The sequence below is a fragment of the Peromyscus maniculatus genome, chromosome 19 (assembly GCF_049852395.1).
Source record: "Peromyscus maniculatus bairdii isolate BWxNUB_F1_BW_parent chromosome 19, HU_Pman_BW_mat_3.1, whole genome shotgun sequence".
NCBI lineage: Eukaryota > Metazoa > Chordata > Mammalia > Rodentia > Cricetidae > Peromyscus > Peromyscus maniculatus.
Genome location: NC_134870.1, coordinates 25,516,767 through 25,534,339, shown reverse-complemented (window position 1 = coordinate 25,534,339; position 17,573 = coordinate 25,516,767). Strand labels below are relative to the sequence as shown.

Genomic DNA, 17,573 nt, shown 5'->3' with positions numbered 1-17,573 from the left:
TGTCAGTCCTGGATCTCGCTCTGTAGACCAGGTTGGCCTTGAACTCACAGAGATCCGCCTGGCTCTGCCTCCGAGTGCTGGGATTAAAGGTGTGTGCCACTGCTGCCTGGCTGGATTTTTTTTGTTGCTGTTGTTTTAAGTTACAAGAATACTAGGTCTAGGGGCTGGAAAGGTGGCTCAGTGGTTAAGAGCACTCATTGCTCTTCCAGAGGACCTGGGTTCAATTCCCAGCACCCACATAGCAACTCGCAACTGTAACTCCTGTTCCAGAGGATCTGACACCCTCACACAAACATACATGCATAAAATATAAATTATTTAAAAAAAATAAAGAATACTAGGTCTAGATGGACAGCTCAGTCAGTAAAGTGCTTGCCTTGCAAATACAAGCTGAGATCAATCCCCAGAACTAGAGTTTAAAAATGGTATATTAGTAGGAGTTTATAATCCCTGTACAGCAGAGGCAAGACAAGGAAGAGGTCTTTGGGGCTTGCTTGGCCAGCTATTGTAGTCTAATTGGTAACTTCAAGCCAAATGAGATCTGCTCTCAAAGAAGATGGATGGCATTTCTGAGGACACCTGGTATTGTCCTATATATCTAAGAAAAACAGTTAAAATGTATCTATTACTACCATGTCGAGTTACGCTCTCAATTATATAAAATAATCACTTCTTAAAAACAAGTTTTCATTTGGAGACTTGGATGTAGGTCATGGTTGGAGCACTTAATGTGTAAGGTCCTAGGATCAATCCTTAGAGTCACAAAAATCATCTTTTAAATAAATCTGTCACTTATTAAACTTTACAAAAGCTACCAGCATAGCTAGAGATGACTTACTGGATACGAACTGTTGTGCAAGCGTGAGGATGAGTTAAACACAGCATGGGCACTGGCACCCCAGCACTCCTACAGAGAGAAGGGAGTCAGAGGAGAATCCCACAAGATGGAAAGCCAGCGAACCTGGAGTACAAAGTGGGGATACGATTCTGCCTCAAGCACAGTAGAGGGTCCATTTATGTGAGCCTGCATCCACTACTGCACACACAAACACCAGGAACACTGTATTTTTTAACGTGCTCCTGATTCACATAATCACACTTAAGACATACACAGCTGAGAACCTTAAGAGGATTTTTGGGGGAGGTGGATGGGTAGGTAGAAGAGGGCCATACTATGCATTCCAGATAGCCTTAATGATTATTAAAAAATAAACTTCTGTATGGTAAACTCCAAAGTCCCAAATCTTCTCACACCACTTCAATCTGAAAAGTTATATATAAAATTCCTTAAAGACTACACATTTAAAATGTTAATTCTAGTGTCTTTCTGTTCTACTTTAGTTATCTATAGTTTTCCACAAAAAAGTTGTTTATTAAGGATTTCAGAACAGCTGGGGGTGGTGTTACATGCCTTTAATCCCAGTAATGGGCAGGTGGCACCAGCAATAGCATCTCTGAGACTGAGGCCAGCCTGATCTACACAATGAGACTCAGTTTAAAAAGAAAAAAAAGAAAAAAAAAAAAAAAAGAATTTTAGAACAAAGAGAGCATGTTCTGTGTAGCTATTCTAAGAATATCTAACAAATCATTATCGGATACCTGATCTTATGAGCACAAGTACTAGTTTTTTTGGTCATTTCTGAATATTACATTTTCCACACTTTGTTAGAAGCTGGTCTACTTTTTTTTTTTTTTGAGCTGAGGATCGAACCCAGGGTCTTGCACACCACTGAGCTAAATCCCCAACCCAGAAGCTGGTCTACTTCTACATTAATTCTTCTTAAAAGTGTATGAAATGCTCAAAACCATGAGAATCTGATCTGATAAGGACTTCTACCATTTATACCTACATGCACATTTTTTCTTATTACAAAAGCAAATAAATGGAGGCAGGTTTAGTGGCTGTCTTAGCATTTGGGAGGCAGAGGCAGGAGAACGGAGAGCAGGTCACCCTGAGTTATTGTGTCATGATCCAACATAAAACAAACATTTGAAATTTTTTCATATTATTTATTTCTATTTTACGTGCATTTACGTACATGTATATTTGTGTGAGGGTGTCAGATTCCCTGGAACTGGAGTTACAGACAGTTGTAAGCTGCCATGTGGGTGCTGGAAACTAAACCCAGATCCTCTGGAAGAGCAGTCAGTGCTCTTAACCATCCCTCCAGCCCGAGAGAAAATATTTTTGGGTACATATTTTTCTACACATTTCTTTAACAAATCAAAGTTGACATCAACAATTTTGACTTTCCATGTAATTATCGATTCCTAATATATTACCCTCCTCACAATTTGACTGTTAGAATAAATTTCTTTAAGTGCAATCTTTCTACCATTTTAGAACTATTTTCAAGGACCATACTGGTAGCATGGTCACTATAAAATTAAGACCAGCCGGATGGTGGTGGCGCACAGCTTTAATCCCAGCACTTGGGAGGCAGAAGCAGGAGGATCTTTGTGAGTTCAAGGCCAGCCTGGTCTACAAAGCAAGATCCAGGAAAGGCGCAAAGCTACACAGAGAAACCCTGTCTCGAAAAACAAAAAAAAACAAACAAAAAAAAAAAAACAAAATTAAGACTTAATACTCAGGCAGGGGCATGGTGGTGAAGACCTTTAACCCCAGCACTCCGGAGGCAGAGGCAGGTGTATCTCTTCTGAGTTCGAAGCCAGCCTGGTCTACACATTGAGTTCTACAAAAAACCTGTTTCAAAACAAAAACAAAGAACAACCCAAAAAGACTTAATACTGTCTTCTACCACAGCATTTCTAAAATATAAGATATTATCGATGCATTCCTGCTTTTAAAACTTTATCACCTTATTGTATTATTTCTTGGTCTAAAAGCATCAGGTAAAAAGTTAATACTTCCAAATCAGATTATGTTTAAAAGCTACCTCTATGGATAGGAAGTATAAAAACTAAGTACTCATAAAATGCCAAGAAATGTAAGCTTAAAGAACCTCAATCCAAGACCTGATGGGTAATGTATCTTTTTCAAGGATTATATAACTAACCAGAAGAATCTTCTGTATTTCAGTGACATTTGAGTTTGTAAAAACATTTAAGTGCAAAGGTAACCTTGTTTTTTTTTTTTGCAATAAAATACTCCCCCTCCCTTCTTCTAGATTGCTAAAATACTATTGTTTGTAAATTATGAAGATAATTGGGCGTGGTGACATAAGCCTGTAGGTAATCCAGGGATGCTGAGACAGGAGGATATGGAGTTCCTCCAAAGATCTCAAAAAGAAATCTACATAATGCATAGTAGAGTGACTTAACTGTTAGTAAAATGATGTTTTGAGACAATCTTGATGTTACCGAGGCTGGCCCTGAAATCACGGCAATTCTTGGTCTGCGTTGGTCTATTACAAGTATGCGTCACTATGCCCAACAATTAGGAGCTTTTAAGAAGCTTTTCAACACCTATGGAAAACCGCCTGCGACATAATTTTTGCCGGCATAAGTCAAGTCTAAATTTACCTGGGCAAATCGTGTTGTATCGACTGACAACTTAGCCTATTTAAATACGCAACACGCAGCAGCAACACAAAAACCCCATGATTACTTCCTATGAAATCAGCGACACAAAATTTCAGAGCTCCAGAAAGACCAAAAATTTCGGAATCGCCACAGCTGTTCTAGAAACGTCTGGAGGAGTAACTGCAACCTATCCGATACAGCCATATTCCACAGAAGGGGCCCATCCTTTAGACCGAGTCACGGAGGAGGGAGAGCGCCTCAGAACACCTCTGGTTCAAGGAAAACACAAAAGCATGGCACAGCACTAGCAGTGAAGAGACAGAGTGAAGCACTCCACCACGGCCCTCCAAACCCTTTGTCTGAAAACCGGAAGGTCTCCCAACACACGGGCCTGTCCAGAGGAGCCTGGACTCTTGATAGAGGAAAAAAAAGAAATGCCAGGTGACCGGATCCAACAAACATTCTCCCCGGTAGCGTGCAGAAAGCCGTGCCCGAGGGGGCAACACAAAAACCAAGCGTTAACGTTTCCTTTTCGGCCATTTTTACGCAACTGGGGGGGATGGGGAGGGATTGTTCCAGATGTCTGGCTAAAATCGCGCGCGGGCGAGGGAGGGACGCGGGAGTCCTGGGGATGGGGGCCACACCAAGGGGCGGGCAAGGAACGCCGAGAAGACGGCCACCGACGCCAGCCGGGGTCGGGGAAGAAACGTCGGCCCAAACACGCAAGCTCTTCGCACCCTACCAAGTCCTCCATTTTGGGTACATTTCCAGGGGGAAAAACGGCGAACGCACGACCCGGGGACTCGCGCTCGCGCCAACTTTGTACTAAAGCTCAACGATCCGCCCCCAAATGGCAGGCCCCGGCGGACGGGCGGCCGGTCCCTGGGGCTGCGAACGCTGCTGCTCCCTCCTCCTCCTCCGCGCCGCGGCCCCGCGTGTAACGGGCTCGTCCCGCCCCCGCCCCCCTCCAGGCCGGGGCGCAGGGCGTTCGGCGGCCCGAGCAAAGCCCCGGACGCCCCCCACACCCCACCCCACCCCACCCCCCGACTCCGCTGCAGCATCCCGGGGCCCGTCGGCTCGGCTTGCGCATCTCCCGGCGGGACCGCTCACCTCCGCCGCCCGAGGAGGCAGGTCGCGCCGCCGCCGCCGCCGCGCTCCTAACATGGCGGCCGCCGCTCGGGCGGCTCACATACGCAGCGCCCGAGGAGGCAGCCCCCGGGCGAGCGGGAGCGAGCGACAACGGCGCGCCGCCGCTCCCCCGACAGCCTGGGGCCACGGCGGCGGGCCCGCTCGCCGCGGACGCCGACAGCCCCGGCCACCCACCCGCCCGGGCCCTTCCCCTCCTCACGCCTACCTTAGGGGAAGGGAGAGGGAAAAGGAGAGAGACCTCTCTCGGCGAGCGGGACGCGCGGAGGCTCCCACAATCCCCCGCAGCAACGGCGCTGGCAGGAGGCGGCGGCCGAGCGAGATGGGCGCTCTCGCGAGAGCGCTCGTTCCCACCCCCCTCCGCCCCAGCTCCAGCTCCAGCTCGGCACGCGCTCGGCCCCGCCCCGCGCGGGGTGGGTGGGGACCCGGCCCACGCGGCCGGCGTTGTCCTCCGAAGGCCGAGCCCGGCTCCCTCCTCCCTCCCGGAGAAGGCGGGAAAAGCCGCGCGAGCTTTTCCTGCAGGTTCGCGTCCCTCCCTAGAAAAACGGTCTGCCACCTGAACAATGCCGCCAAACACCTTAAGAATAAATAAGTAAATAAATAAATAAATGATGCAGCGCTAGACGGGCCCCTCTGGACTCGCCGGTTTATCGGGTGAGGATGCGTACCATAGGAAACGGTAGTTTCAGTTGTTTAACTACAAACTCTGGTGCCATCAATTTAATTAGGGGTGGATAGAGCAGTCTACTCTTAAGATGACCATCGCACCATCTTTAAAAAAAAAAAAAAAGGCGCCGGGCGTTGGTGGCGCACGCCTTTAATCCCAGCACTCGGGAGGCAGAGCCAGGCGGATCTCTGTGAGTTCGAGGCCAGCCTGGGCTACAGAGTGAGATCCAGGAAAGGCACAAAAAGAGAGCCTGTCAGGCTGCAACCACCCTCGGAGAACTCAGAATTTGGAAGGCAGAGACTATTCATACAAAGATTAATTACGGGATGCGTCCTATGAGGTGGTGATGCTGTTTACACATAACCAGTTCACTTTGGCAGGTGACAAAAGCCACCTCTCAGGGTCACAATTAGCACTTTACCTCAATTTAGTGCTTCACCATTGGTGCCTCACCATCAGTTAGGCCTCAGAGAAAAGGTCAACGGTTTGACAACTGCAGTCTTTGTCCTCGTGAAGCTTGCAATATATGGAGATAATTGAAACCAAAGTGCATAAATAATATGCGGAATGGGAAAGCTAGTATCTGGTGTTAAACTGTTAGGCAAGTAAAGAAAATGAAGTAATCCCAGGTAGAAGAAAAACCAGGGGTAAAAATGTGCTTTTGTAGGTAACATTGCAGAAGACTGAGAGGGTGGTAAAGAACCATTCTCCTCGGGTTGCAAATGCAATGATGTAGTCAAGTAAAGCCTGAGATGAATCAGTGGATACAAACAACAACAACAACAACAACAACAACAACAAAACCCACAAAATATATGCAGAACTATATTATTCACACCCTGGAAAAAAAAACGTTTCTGCTTCCACTGTGAAGAAAACAGGAAAGGGAAAGAGAAATGATGAAATGTAAAGGCAACTTAAAAGTTATCTTTGAAGTTGGAATCCACCACGGATGCTTCACAGCACAGCATGCTACAAATTTGTGCACAAAAGTGAAGGAATGCTTGGAAAATAAGTTAATCACAATGATTAACAAGATCAAAACTAAAAATAAGATTTAGTGACATGGGCATACGAGATTCTGGATGTATGGAAGGGAAACAGGACCCCTTCAATGAAGAATGTGTATCGAGAGAAATCAGAGCTGAGGTAAGCTTACTTTACTGTGACAGAAGCCCAGCTATTAAAGATAACTGTCAAGAGAATATCTTAGAAAGGAGAGGCTGCAAAGAGGAAAGCCTACAATATAAGTTACTCACAGAAATGTCTCTCAAGACATCAAGAGGGGGTCATTCCTGTCTGTGTATCACAGGACAAGGAATAAGGAAAGCTTTAACCAAGATCACAGTGATAGCAAAACCCAATGGTCATTGAAACATTAAAATCTTCCGGGAGGCAGAGCCAGGCGGATCTCTGTGAGTTCGAGGCCAGCCTGGGCTACCAAGTGAGTCCCAGGAAAGGCGCAAAGCTACACAGAGAAACCCTGTCTCGAAAAAAAAACCAAAAAAAAAAAAAAAAATCTTCCTATCAAATCTCAATACACTCAACCAAATGTTTACACACTCTAATGGCATCTCATAATTGTATATATGGAGGCCCACAGAGGTTTCCTAATGAGATCTGAGCTTGCTTTACCCAACAGGGCTGCATAAGGGGAAGGATTGCTCACATGCATGGTGACCAGGTATTCGGAAGGGTCTGTACTTGGCTGTGCTAGGGGGAGGTCTTGCTCCAGCCCTAGGCATTCCTATAAATAGCCCTTTAGAAGAGACAGAAGGAGCCAGTGGACTAGGATCCAGGCCCTCCCAAGGTTATCCTGTATTTCTGTCTCTCCACCCTCTGTATTTCTATCTAAATCTCTTATCCCTCACTCTTCAAAGAGTATCCTGGGGGGGAGAACATGGGGGTGGGTCCCCCACATGTATAGAAATCAGAAGTTCTTTTGAGTATGTTATTGAAGCTCTGCAGTGAAATGGAAGGCAAACTGGTTAAGAGACAGATTTGTGAGACTGTATTCACAAAGCACATTTTAGAAAGACTGGAAAGATACACCCTGGAGGACTGTCCTCTGATAAGGCAGACTAAGAAATCTGGCCTTAAGGAGGGCCAGGCATTGAGCTGAGAATTCAAGAACTCTCTACATAAGGCTTTGGTGCTGTGGCCTGAACCAGGGATGGTAAGAATGAAGGCTTGGTGGCGCATGCCTTTGATCCCAGCACTAAGGAGGAAGAAGCAGGCAGATCTCGGAGTTCAAGGTCAGTCTGGGCTACAGAGCGAGTTCCAGGAAAGGCGCCAAAGCTACACAGAGAAACCCTGTCTCGAAAAACCAAAAAGAATGAAGGCCTGAAAGCCTGGTACAGATATGTGATTTCCTTTTTCTGTTTTTTTTTTTTAAAGTTTATTTATTATGTATACAGTGTTCTGCCTGCATGTATGCCTACACTCCAGAAGAGGGCATCAGATCTCATTATGGATGGTTGAGAGCCACCATGTGGTTGCTGGGAATTGAACTCAGGACCTCTGGAAGAGCAGCTGATGCTCTTAACCTTTGAGCCATCTCTCCAGCCCCAGATATGATTTTCAATGCCAAGATAGAAAAAAAAAAAAAAAGTGTGTGTGTGGGGGGGGGGCAGGCAGCTCAGGATCTGATCTGGCAATAAGGAACTTCTTACCAGGAAAAGGCATGTATCTATGTAGAACTAAATGCATTAAAACATTAATTAGGGTGGTTAATGCCTGCAGTCCCAATTGAGGCAAGTTTGAAAGCAGACGGCCTCTGCCTTCTTAGTGCTGGGAGTAAAGGCATGCTCCACTGTGCCCAGCTAATTATTTTTTTAGTGTCCGAGGGAATCATTTGACAGGTCTTGGGCTGGGGATGCAGCACAGCTGGTAGGTTAATCCTGAGTTTAATCCCCAACACAAGATAATGGGAGCAGTGCTCCCACACCTGTAAAGCAGGAAGACCAGGAGGTTCAGTCACTATATACCAAGGTAGAGGGGAGTTTTGGATAGAGACGATATCACAAAACAAATCACAATAGTTTTACACTTAACTGTCAATCTTTAATACAATCCACCATGAATTTATTCACAGGGTCTTCCCTCCCATGGAGTTTGCATCTAGTATTTTGTCCACTGTTGTCTAACATGTGGTCCCGGGTTCAATCCCCAACAATGGGGGGAAAATGTGTGCTTTGCATTAATCGGCTTGAACTGGACGCAGACTCACCATTCCAGTAACTGCAGCACTTGGCTGCATGGCAAGAGTTTCTCGTATTCAATAATGCACAAAAGCAGTTCAGGTTGCTAGAGATGGCTTGTCATTCAAAAGTATACGGTATTCTTGTAGAGAACCAAAGTTCAGTTTCCAGATACCCAGAAGAGGTGGTTCTGGGGACACAAATGTTCTGGGGAACACCTCCCACACTTCTGCATTCACATGCACACACCCATGTAGCACAATCTTAAAAGGTCTTATTAATAAAAACAAAACCAGAGCCAGGTATTGGGGTGAACGCTGAAAGATCAGAGGAACAGAACAAATCACAGCCACCTTACCTCACCAATTCCTTAGCTGATCCTGTTTCCTCAGACTGGAAGCCTGAGTCCTCATCCAAATGGATCTCAGCTGAACTGCTGCTAAAAGCCTAAAAGCTTAACCAGGCCTAGTTCCTGGTCCTCATGCCTTATATACCTTTCTGCTATCACTTCCTGGGATTAAAGGCATGTGTCACTATGCCTGGCTGTTTCCAGTGTGGCTTAGATCCAGACAGATGGATCTCTCTGCCTCTGGAATGCTAGGATTAAAGGATCATGTGCCACCATTTTCTGGCCTCTCTATCTAGTGGCTGTTCTGTTCTCTGATCCCAGATCATCCATTACCTTTAAGAGATTAAAGGGTGGAAGTCATTTTTCTGGCTAAGCAAATGCTTGGCCCTGAGTTCAATCTCCAGCTACTCCCCACTAAGAAATTAACTTTACCTGTAACTGTTAGGTGGTCCCAGAGCTTTCTACCTTTTGGTGTATTTTCCCTTGTGAATCTCTAAAATGCTAGTCCACAGGCCTCCATAGAGCAGTCAAGTCAGGTTAGAACAGCTCACCAACTAACTACCAGGGTGTATGGAGCCAGGTGGCTGTTGCCCACTCAACAGATTCTGGTCATTGTCTTCACCTCTAAATGCTGGGATTAAAGATGTCAACACTGCCTAGAAACTAGACAATTCAGACAGTAACCCTTAAGGAGGTTACCAGTAGCCTTCAACAAGATCTATCTATCCTTGGCAGAAACCTATGTATCCCTGAGAAAGAACCAGGAGCGTGTAGATAATGTTTCTACACAATGAATCGCTAGCTTATTTGCTTGCTTTCCTTTTCAGGATAAGTTGAAGGTAGGATGGCATCTAATTGAGGAACATGATTTAGCTAAATGATTCATTGTAGGTGTTCCTTCATAGCAGTGAGAGCAAGGATGCTACTAGGCAAAAATCTCAAGTATTAGTTCATTAGCTCAGTAAATTGTCCTAAGTGTTCACCACAGTTCCATTAACAGGAGCTGCTCACAATTCTCAAGAGTCATTTCCACTCTTTTCAAGTCCTTAATTAGTTGCTCTTACCCTGTTCTTTTCCTTTGTGTAAATTCCTAGGCACTGGAGAGGCCTTTTCACATCCCTTTGGGACCTGGAGAATTTATCCCCCTGGGTTTTTATTTTCCTAATTATGATTAAAGTCCTGGCCCAACATTTCAAGAAAAATCTAATGTCACTTGTCTAAACCCGGTAAGTGACAAAGTAATGAATGACCATCAATGGCAGCAATATTAGCTTTTTTTATTTTTGAAAAAGGGTTTCTGTGTAGCCTTAGCTATCCTGGAACTCAAAGGTCTACCTGCCTCTGCCTCTCGAGTTTGCCTACTTATCTTAACTCCAGTTCTGGGGGACTTCCTGGCCTGACTTTATGGGCACCAGATATGGGCACACATTAAACAAATGTAAATTTTAAAGCTCTTTATTTATTTTCACATGAATGTGTGTTTTGTTTGCTTGTGTGTCTGTGTACCACATGCAAAGTGTCCCCAGAGCCCATTAGAGCCCCTGGGACTGGTTGTGAGCCACCTTGTGGGTGCTGGGCATTAAACTCAGGAAGTCTCTCCAGCCCCTAAAAAAATTTAAAATTTAAAGCTTTTTTGATTTATCTTGAATTTACCAGGACTTAAAGGACAGCTGGGATAAGTAGTGACTAATGAATTACACTTATCAATTAGAAAATCCCATTAAGTTATTTTAATTGTATTATTTATGCCACCGAAACCTCTTAGGGCAGTGAATACATGCATTAATAGTCATAGTATTATCCTCTTTCAAGAAATAACACAGGAGTCAGGTGGTGGTGGCGGCGGCGGCAGCAGTAGTAGTAGTAGCAGTAGCAGTAGCAGCAGCAGCAGCAGCAGCAGCAGCAGCAGCGCACGCCTTTAATCCCAGCACTCGGGAGGCAGAGCCAGGCGGATCTCTAAGTTTGAGGCCAGCCTGGGCTACAGAGTGAGTTCCAGGAAAGGCACAAATCTACAGAGAAACCCTGCCTTGAAAAACTAAAAAACAAAAAAAAAAAGTACCACAGGAACTTCTGTGCTCACAGGTATCCCTGGACAGTCCAAGACTCACTCCATAGAGAGGACAGGAAAAGATGGCTTAATGGGTATAGCTGCCTGCTGCCAAGCCTAACAACTTGAGTTGGATTCCCAGAACTCACATGGTAGAAATGAACTCAAGCCAGGTGGTGGCGGCGGCGGCGGCCTTTAATCCCAGCACTCGGGAGGCAGAGCCAGGACAGGCACCAAAACTACACAGAGAAACCCTGTCTTGAAAAACAAAAAGAAATGAACCCAAGTGCTGTCCTTGCACCTCCCCTAGTCCTGTTGGTAGCCCAATCCTGCCCATACACTCACAAAATTGTAGATAGAAGGGGCAGAGGTACATGCCAGTAATCAGACTGCCTGCAAGGTACAGGGGAGTTACTGTTAACACACTAAAGTTTAAGGCCAATCTTGGTTACACAAGACTATTGAAAAAAAGTGGGATAAACCAGATGTGGCACCTATAACCCCATAACTCAGTAGAGACTGCAGGATCTTCTGGGATGGAGATAGTATTAGTCCAAACTCTCATACATGAGGAACTGTCTCAAAGCTTTGGGCCTGGACAGTTCCATCAGTGGCCAATCTTGCTGGTCCTCTAGAACACTTGGTTCTCAGCAAATCATTCCAGGGGATTCAATGTGCTCTTTTGTCCTCCAGGGGATCTACATACATATGTCATACACCTTTAAATTTCCTCTTAAGCTCATTACAAATGGATGGAGAAATACAAGTCATGTAAAGCCCATATAAATTCAAGAATTTTTTTCTTTTAGATAATTTATTTAGTCACCTTATTCTTTTCAGATAAGGAATAAAAACAAACAAAATCTTGGCTTGTGGTTCATGACTAACTTCAGCACCCAGGAGGCTGATCCAGATCACCTGGTTTGAGGTTAGCCTGGGTTAGAATATTTTAAAAATAAACTGTGAAGATACACTTTGATACTGTGACTAATGCTCTTCAATCCCCAAGGCCTGAACTTCATTCCAAGGTCAGAAATGTTGCTAATTCTATTCTTCTACCTTTGTCAGTGGCCCCTGGGAATTTTTAAAAAGCTTTCAAACATTTGGGAATGTTGACCCTGAAAGTGTCAATAAAATTCCAATCTCAGTGTTTATCAGTGAGTTTTATTGGAATATAGCCATGTTCATTTGCTGATACACCATCTGCTTTTCACACAGTTGCCAAAACAAAGACAGTAACAATATTTACTATCTGGGCCATCATAGGAACTTAATAGACCTTTGCTTTTAAAAAGCAACCTCCCAAAGTTTTTGGAATGTTCTGAGCTGTCCTAAAATGGCTACTATCCAAATAGAACCCAAAAACCACTAGCTAATTAACAAGTAGCCAGCTGTATGTAGTACACAGCCATCATCTAGAGCCTCAAGAAATCACAGCTGAAGATGGATCTCAGTTGCCCTGGGTGTGAGCTCCATTACTGCTCCATGCCCCAAACCATAGCTGGGCTTTGCAAACATTCTCTGGAATTTTACCACAGCTCTTTAATCCTCTAAAGCCAATCTAACTTTTCTCCCCATCTGAGTATTTTAATAAGGACCTCAACATTACAGGGACCACATACATTACTCAAAACATGGTGTTGTCAGAAACCTGAAGTCCTGATGGAGGCAGATTCCTCATTCGCATCTAGAATTCAAGGAGGAAAAGGTAACAAGCTGTCAGTAAGGTGCAAGGCCTAGTGCAAACGAGGCAGTGTCCCACACACATAGCTGTATTCCTGCCCATCCTTTTTCTTTTAGCATGAAAATAACTGTTTGCACCTAGACCAGGACCAACTCCACAAGGAGTTCTTCCACTCTCAGGGATGCAAACACTGCCTGAAGGTAGTCAGCATGACCACCAAAACAGTGCTCAGAGCCAACCCTTAAGACAGCCTTTACTCTCCCAACACTGTAACACAATCACAGGCACCATGCAGCCTGGATAGCTGACAACTGTTGGGTTACTCCAGAAAAAAAAAAAAAATCTCCCCTTCCCACTTCACGGGACACTGGGACCCTGGGGAGCTGACGGGAACAGACGTGAACAGACATCAGCTAAATGTGGACTTGAAAACAGACGTACTTTCTACACTTTCAGTTTTATCCAACTTCAACCCCTACCATTGGCAGGGACTAAGCTTGGATAGACCCTTAGCAGTGAACAGAGACAAGACACACTCTACTTGTATTTTAGGACTCAATACCTCTCAGTTGGAATGGCAGGCACAAAGATCCTTCACATCTTCAAATAAAAACACCAAAATTCTACAGTCACTGCCAAGAGCTAATTTGCTTCCAAATTGTTTCCTGATACATATCAAGTAGTCATGTCACACAACATACACTTACCTAATAACCACACTTGGACTGTTGTGGGTTACTACTTCCTTCAAGGGGGCGAAGACCACCCTACTTCCAAGTCATCCTAAAGAAAAGCAAGCAAGTAAGCTTTAGCAATTCATAATAGTGAGGTAACATTAACAATGCATTATATATTTACAACTGTAAATAACTAGTTCAGTCCTTCACTGGGACTGCTTATTTGATACATAAATGCCTCTTGCAAACGATCCTGAGTTCTTCCACACACAAAATAAATGTAATTTATGTCCCACTGTTTGCCTTCTTTCTGCTAACTACCTCTGAAGCCCTCTGTTCATCACTAGTCCTAAGACCATTCACAATTAAGTCTATTCACAATGAATAATTACTCAAGGCTCACCCAAGTCCTTTTAAGAGAAGGTGAATTGATAGAACACACAGATGACCTGCAGCCCACATCTCCCCTGAAAGATGGATCAAGAACAAGGTAGTAGGGGACAGTTTTCTCTTAGGTACTGTACATGGCTATCTGAATTTAGAAATAAGGTTTAGTTAGTGAGGTTATTCCATGTTGTTAGAAGTGGGATTGGTGTCAGGGGAAGAGTAAGAATGAGGGGCAGGAAGGCCAGCACAGATACCTGTAATATTATGTTGAAGCCAATGCAGAGGGACCACTAATGCTAAGGCAGGCCGCCTGTGTAGAGGACATTTCCAGGGCTAAGCTGGTACTGGTGCAGAGAATACAATGTAGGGCTGGAGAGATGGCTCACAGGTTAAGAGAACTGGCTGCTCTTCCAGAGGTTGAGTTCAATTCCCAGCAACCACAAGGTGGCTCTCAAAACCATCTATAACGAGAACTGGTGCCCTCTTCTGGAATCTAAGCGTACACGACAGCAGAATATTGTATGCATAATAATCTTTTAAAAAGTTATTAAAAAAAATACAAAGTAATTATGGGTATAAACCCAAGGGCAGGTAGAGATAAGACAGAATAGATAAGGGTTGTGAGTGGGTAGTGTATGCAGACACTTGCCTGCCAGCAGTTACTGATCAGTTTGGCATGGTACTACGGCATTGGATTGAGGAGCAAAAGGGGAGAACAGGGCAAGCATGATGAAGACGAAGGAAGCAATGGGGAGGCCGCTGACGGGGTGTCAGAAGATGCACACGGGTGATTGGTTGGCCAGGCAAAAGGCCTCTTATTGTGGTCCCCTAAAACAACCTTCAGGGGCTTGGGGTGGGTAAGAAACTTCTAGAAACTGACTAAGGTAGCCTGCAGTTACAGCTATCCCCGAGTGTCCATCCAAATTCTAGGGTATCCAGGCACAGAAAACCAGAAAGCTGAGTCATGGAACTTCAGGAGGTACTAAGGCAGTCTGGTAAGAACCCCTGTCCAAAAGGGGCGGAGAGAAAAAGGAGGGACATAGATCAGAGGAAGCCACCAACCCTTCAGGATATGGGTGAGGCATAGAGCTTGGGTCTGCCTGTGGAAACCAGGATATTAGTTTTCACAGATGCACTAACTATGTAGGCTCCATTGGACAAACACCAGATTCATTCTGAGTGATGTTGTATTTGCCTAAAATTGAGGCATTTCCTAGAAAATAAGCATTCTAATAATAATAATAAAAAAAAAAATCAAACAGAAAGTTCCTAACGTTCACTTGGTACCATTTGACCTAAGCTTAGTTCCCAGAACCCCATGATCAATCGATACTCATAAAGTTTACTGACGAGCTAGAGCACAATACTAATAGTTTTTGTTGAGAATGGGCTTTTGGTTGCCCGGCTAATCTAAAGGGATCCTGCATGCCCCGACTCCAGATTCATCAGTGAGGTCATTCCATGGACACCTACTTTCGAAATCCCTTAAAAAGGGATTATAAACCAGGCGGTGGGGGCTCATGCCTTTAATCCAAGCACTCTGGAGGCAGGTGAATCTGAGTTTGAGGCCAATCTGGTCTATATAATGAGTCCCAGGTCAGCTAGATTTGTTCCACAGAGAAATCCTATCTAGAAAAATCAAAGTTGTGTGTGCATATGTCTTAATCTAACTTTTATTATTGTGGGGAGAGGGAACCATGCACTTTTAGTGAAAGCACATTCCAGTAACTTCCTCCACTGTCTCGGGCCCAGTTTGGACTAGTTAACAGGCACTAAACCTTATTTTTTTTTCTATTTTCTCATCCCTTACTGGCTTGATTTCTTTTGTTCTGTTTTGTTTCCAAGTTGTGGCTGAGGTAGCCTGTCAGACCAGGACCCCCAAGGAAGACCCGGGGCTTAGGTTTGTTTCTTCCTGCAGGACTTGCTCTCACCTCAGTGGGCAAGCAACTATGTGGACATCCTGGTATAGTGAACAACAGAGTTGGCATGAACCAGGCCCAGAATGCCAAACAGCTGTGCAACACCTGCCCAGGTACAAGGAAACATAGGCAGCTGCCTACAGAAGGCGCAAAAGAGAACCAGCTGAACTGTTACTCACCAGGGCAGGCATCTCCTGAAGTCGGCAGCGGGGCACTACGGCACTACGAAATCAAAACGTCCCAGGTTAGAGTCAGTCAACACCCATGCAGTTTAAAACCAAAGCGTTTCCCTTCACGTCTTGAAGGCTGTACCACAGAAACAACAGTACTCAAACAGCATACCTTTGGGAGCTCCATCTCCCAAGAGCCTGTCCATGAACCCAGTAACTAACTGCCTCAGAGTTCCGGTTTGTAGAATAGTAGTAGTATGACAGTGCCCTGTACATCAGGTGGATGGGACCAGAGGGCACTGGCATGGTGGCTGATGCCTGTAATCTTAGCGCGTGGGAAGCTAAGGCAGGGAGACGGACTCCAGAACCAACTTAGACTGCACTGAGACCCATGTCTGAATAAGCCAAACTTAATAACAAACCCCCCAGAGGATATATAAGTGTAGAGTGGACACGCAGTGGACAACAAAATGACATTATCTGACGTTTTACACACCATTACAACATACATATATATATGGGCAAGTTATCCAAACTCATGCCATTCCCAAACCACATCTAACCCACTCCAACCAATTTAAAGGAACAGGAAAACTAATATAGGCCTCATTGTTCAGGTCTAAAAACCCTTTCAGGGCGTGGGCTGAAGCCTATCTGCTTCCCCACGGACACGTGTTCCTCACAAACCGTTCACGGTCCCTGCCCGGGGCTCCGAGAATACTAAACTCTGAACGAATTCCAGGCGACTCCCTACCTGGAGAGGGACCGACCGCACCTCGTTGGCGGCGACTCTCCGGGTTCCGATTTCCCCTAGTCCCTTCAAGATCACCTCCAAGGCCGGAGGCACTAGAAAACAAGCCCCAGCCTTCCCGTGCCCAGGCAGAAGCCTTCTCACTTTCCTTCTCGCCTAGGTCGGGAAAACCTCCAGGACCTCTCCTGGTCTGACCCTCACTCACCTGCACGTGCTCGGGAGCTCTGCAGGACACAGCAGCCTCGGCCCAAGCCGCGGAGGAAAGGACAGCCGGGAGCCAGCGGAAGCCCCGCCCCGGGGCGGGCGCAGGGCGGGGCGATAGTTCCGCCCAAGAAAGGCGGGGCTAGAAACACACCAGGCTGACGACGGAGGAGAGCGACGTCCCCATTTGCACTGACCTATGTTAGAGAATTGCTTAGTCTCTGAACAAAGGCTGCGTTTGCCGGATTCCTTATGTATAGGAGCCCTGGGCTTGCAGCTGCCCCTTGTGTCCTAGGGGGGCCAGGCCGGCTGCCGACCTGCACCTAAGGCTTGCGGTCGCGGTTTCTCGTCCACGTGTGGCGCCCTTTGGTTGCTGCTGGTCTAGCCCACGCTTTTTATGCCTCCAGTGCAGATCTTTCAGCATCTGAGTTGTCAGTCGGTTAATGGTGCCCCCACCCACGCAGGTCGTCTTGGTCGTGTTCTAAAGCCTTCGGATCACATTCCTGATGTCCTTCAGTGAAATCCTTAACTGAATGGCAGCAGCTAAAACTGGCTTTCTCTGCCAGATTGGGGCTGTTCCAGTGCAGTCAGCTAAAGAAGGCCCTATCCTTGATCTGAACAGACACCTTTCTTTTCTTTTTTTTTAAAGAGTTACTCGGTTTTACTTTTTTTTTAAATTTATTTATTTATTTAGTATACAGAAGAGGGATGCCAAATCTCATTACAGATGGTTGTGAGCCACCATGTGTTTGCTGGGAATTGAACTCAGGATCTCTGGAAGAGCAGTCGGTGCTCTTAACCTCTGAGCCATCTCTCCGGCCCCAGACACCTTTCTTTACCAGGATTTCTTTTGAATACTAACTTTTCCTTTCCCCTGTGGTTAAGGATTATG

At 45.5% G+C, this 17,573-nt stretch overlaps 1 protein-coding gene and 1 non-coding gene across 11 annotated transcripts in view; both read right to left on the bottom strand.

Moving 5' to 3' along the window:
- The window catches only part of Matr3 (matrin 3), a 42,112-nt gene extending 25,355 nt beyond the window's left edge, over positions 1 to 16,757 (bottom strand). The window contains exons 1-5 of one of the 10 annotated variants that reach the window (XM_076554979.1): positions 16,686 to 16,751; positions 15,739 to 15,781; positions 13,284 to 13,359; positions 12,515 to 12,579; positions 839 to 907 (exon numbers count right to left, since the gene is read on the bottom strand). Coding sequence is in view for 1 of the 10 variants with exons in the window: in XM_076554985.1 (XP_076411100.1) it covers positions 4,594 to 4,647 (54 nt within the window). In the remaining 9 variants the exon portion in view is untranslated. Of the gene's footprint in view, positions 1 to 838; positions 908 to 4,225; positions 4,452 to 4,593; positions 4,803 to 4,837; positions 5,040 to 12,514; positions 12,580 to 13,283; positions 13,360 to 15,738; positions 15,782 to 16,685 lie in introns of those variants that run through there. The other 9 variants (XM_042264322.2, XM_042264326.2, XM_076554983.1 and 6 more) reach the window with 9 other exon arrangements.
- Positions 12,703 to 12,895, bottom strand: LOC121824214 (small nucleolar RNA SNORA74). Its single transcript, XR_006066028.1, has one exon. It is a non-coding gene; the product is annotated as a small nucleolar RNA SNORA74 (small nucleolar RNA).
- Positions 16,758 to 17,573: the final 816 nt, after the last annotated feature.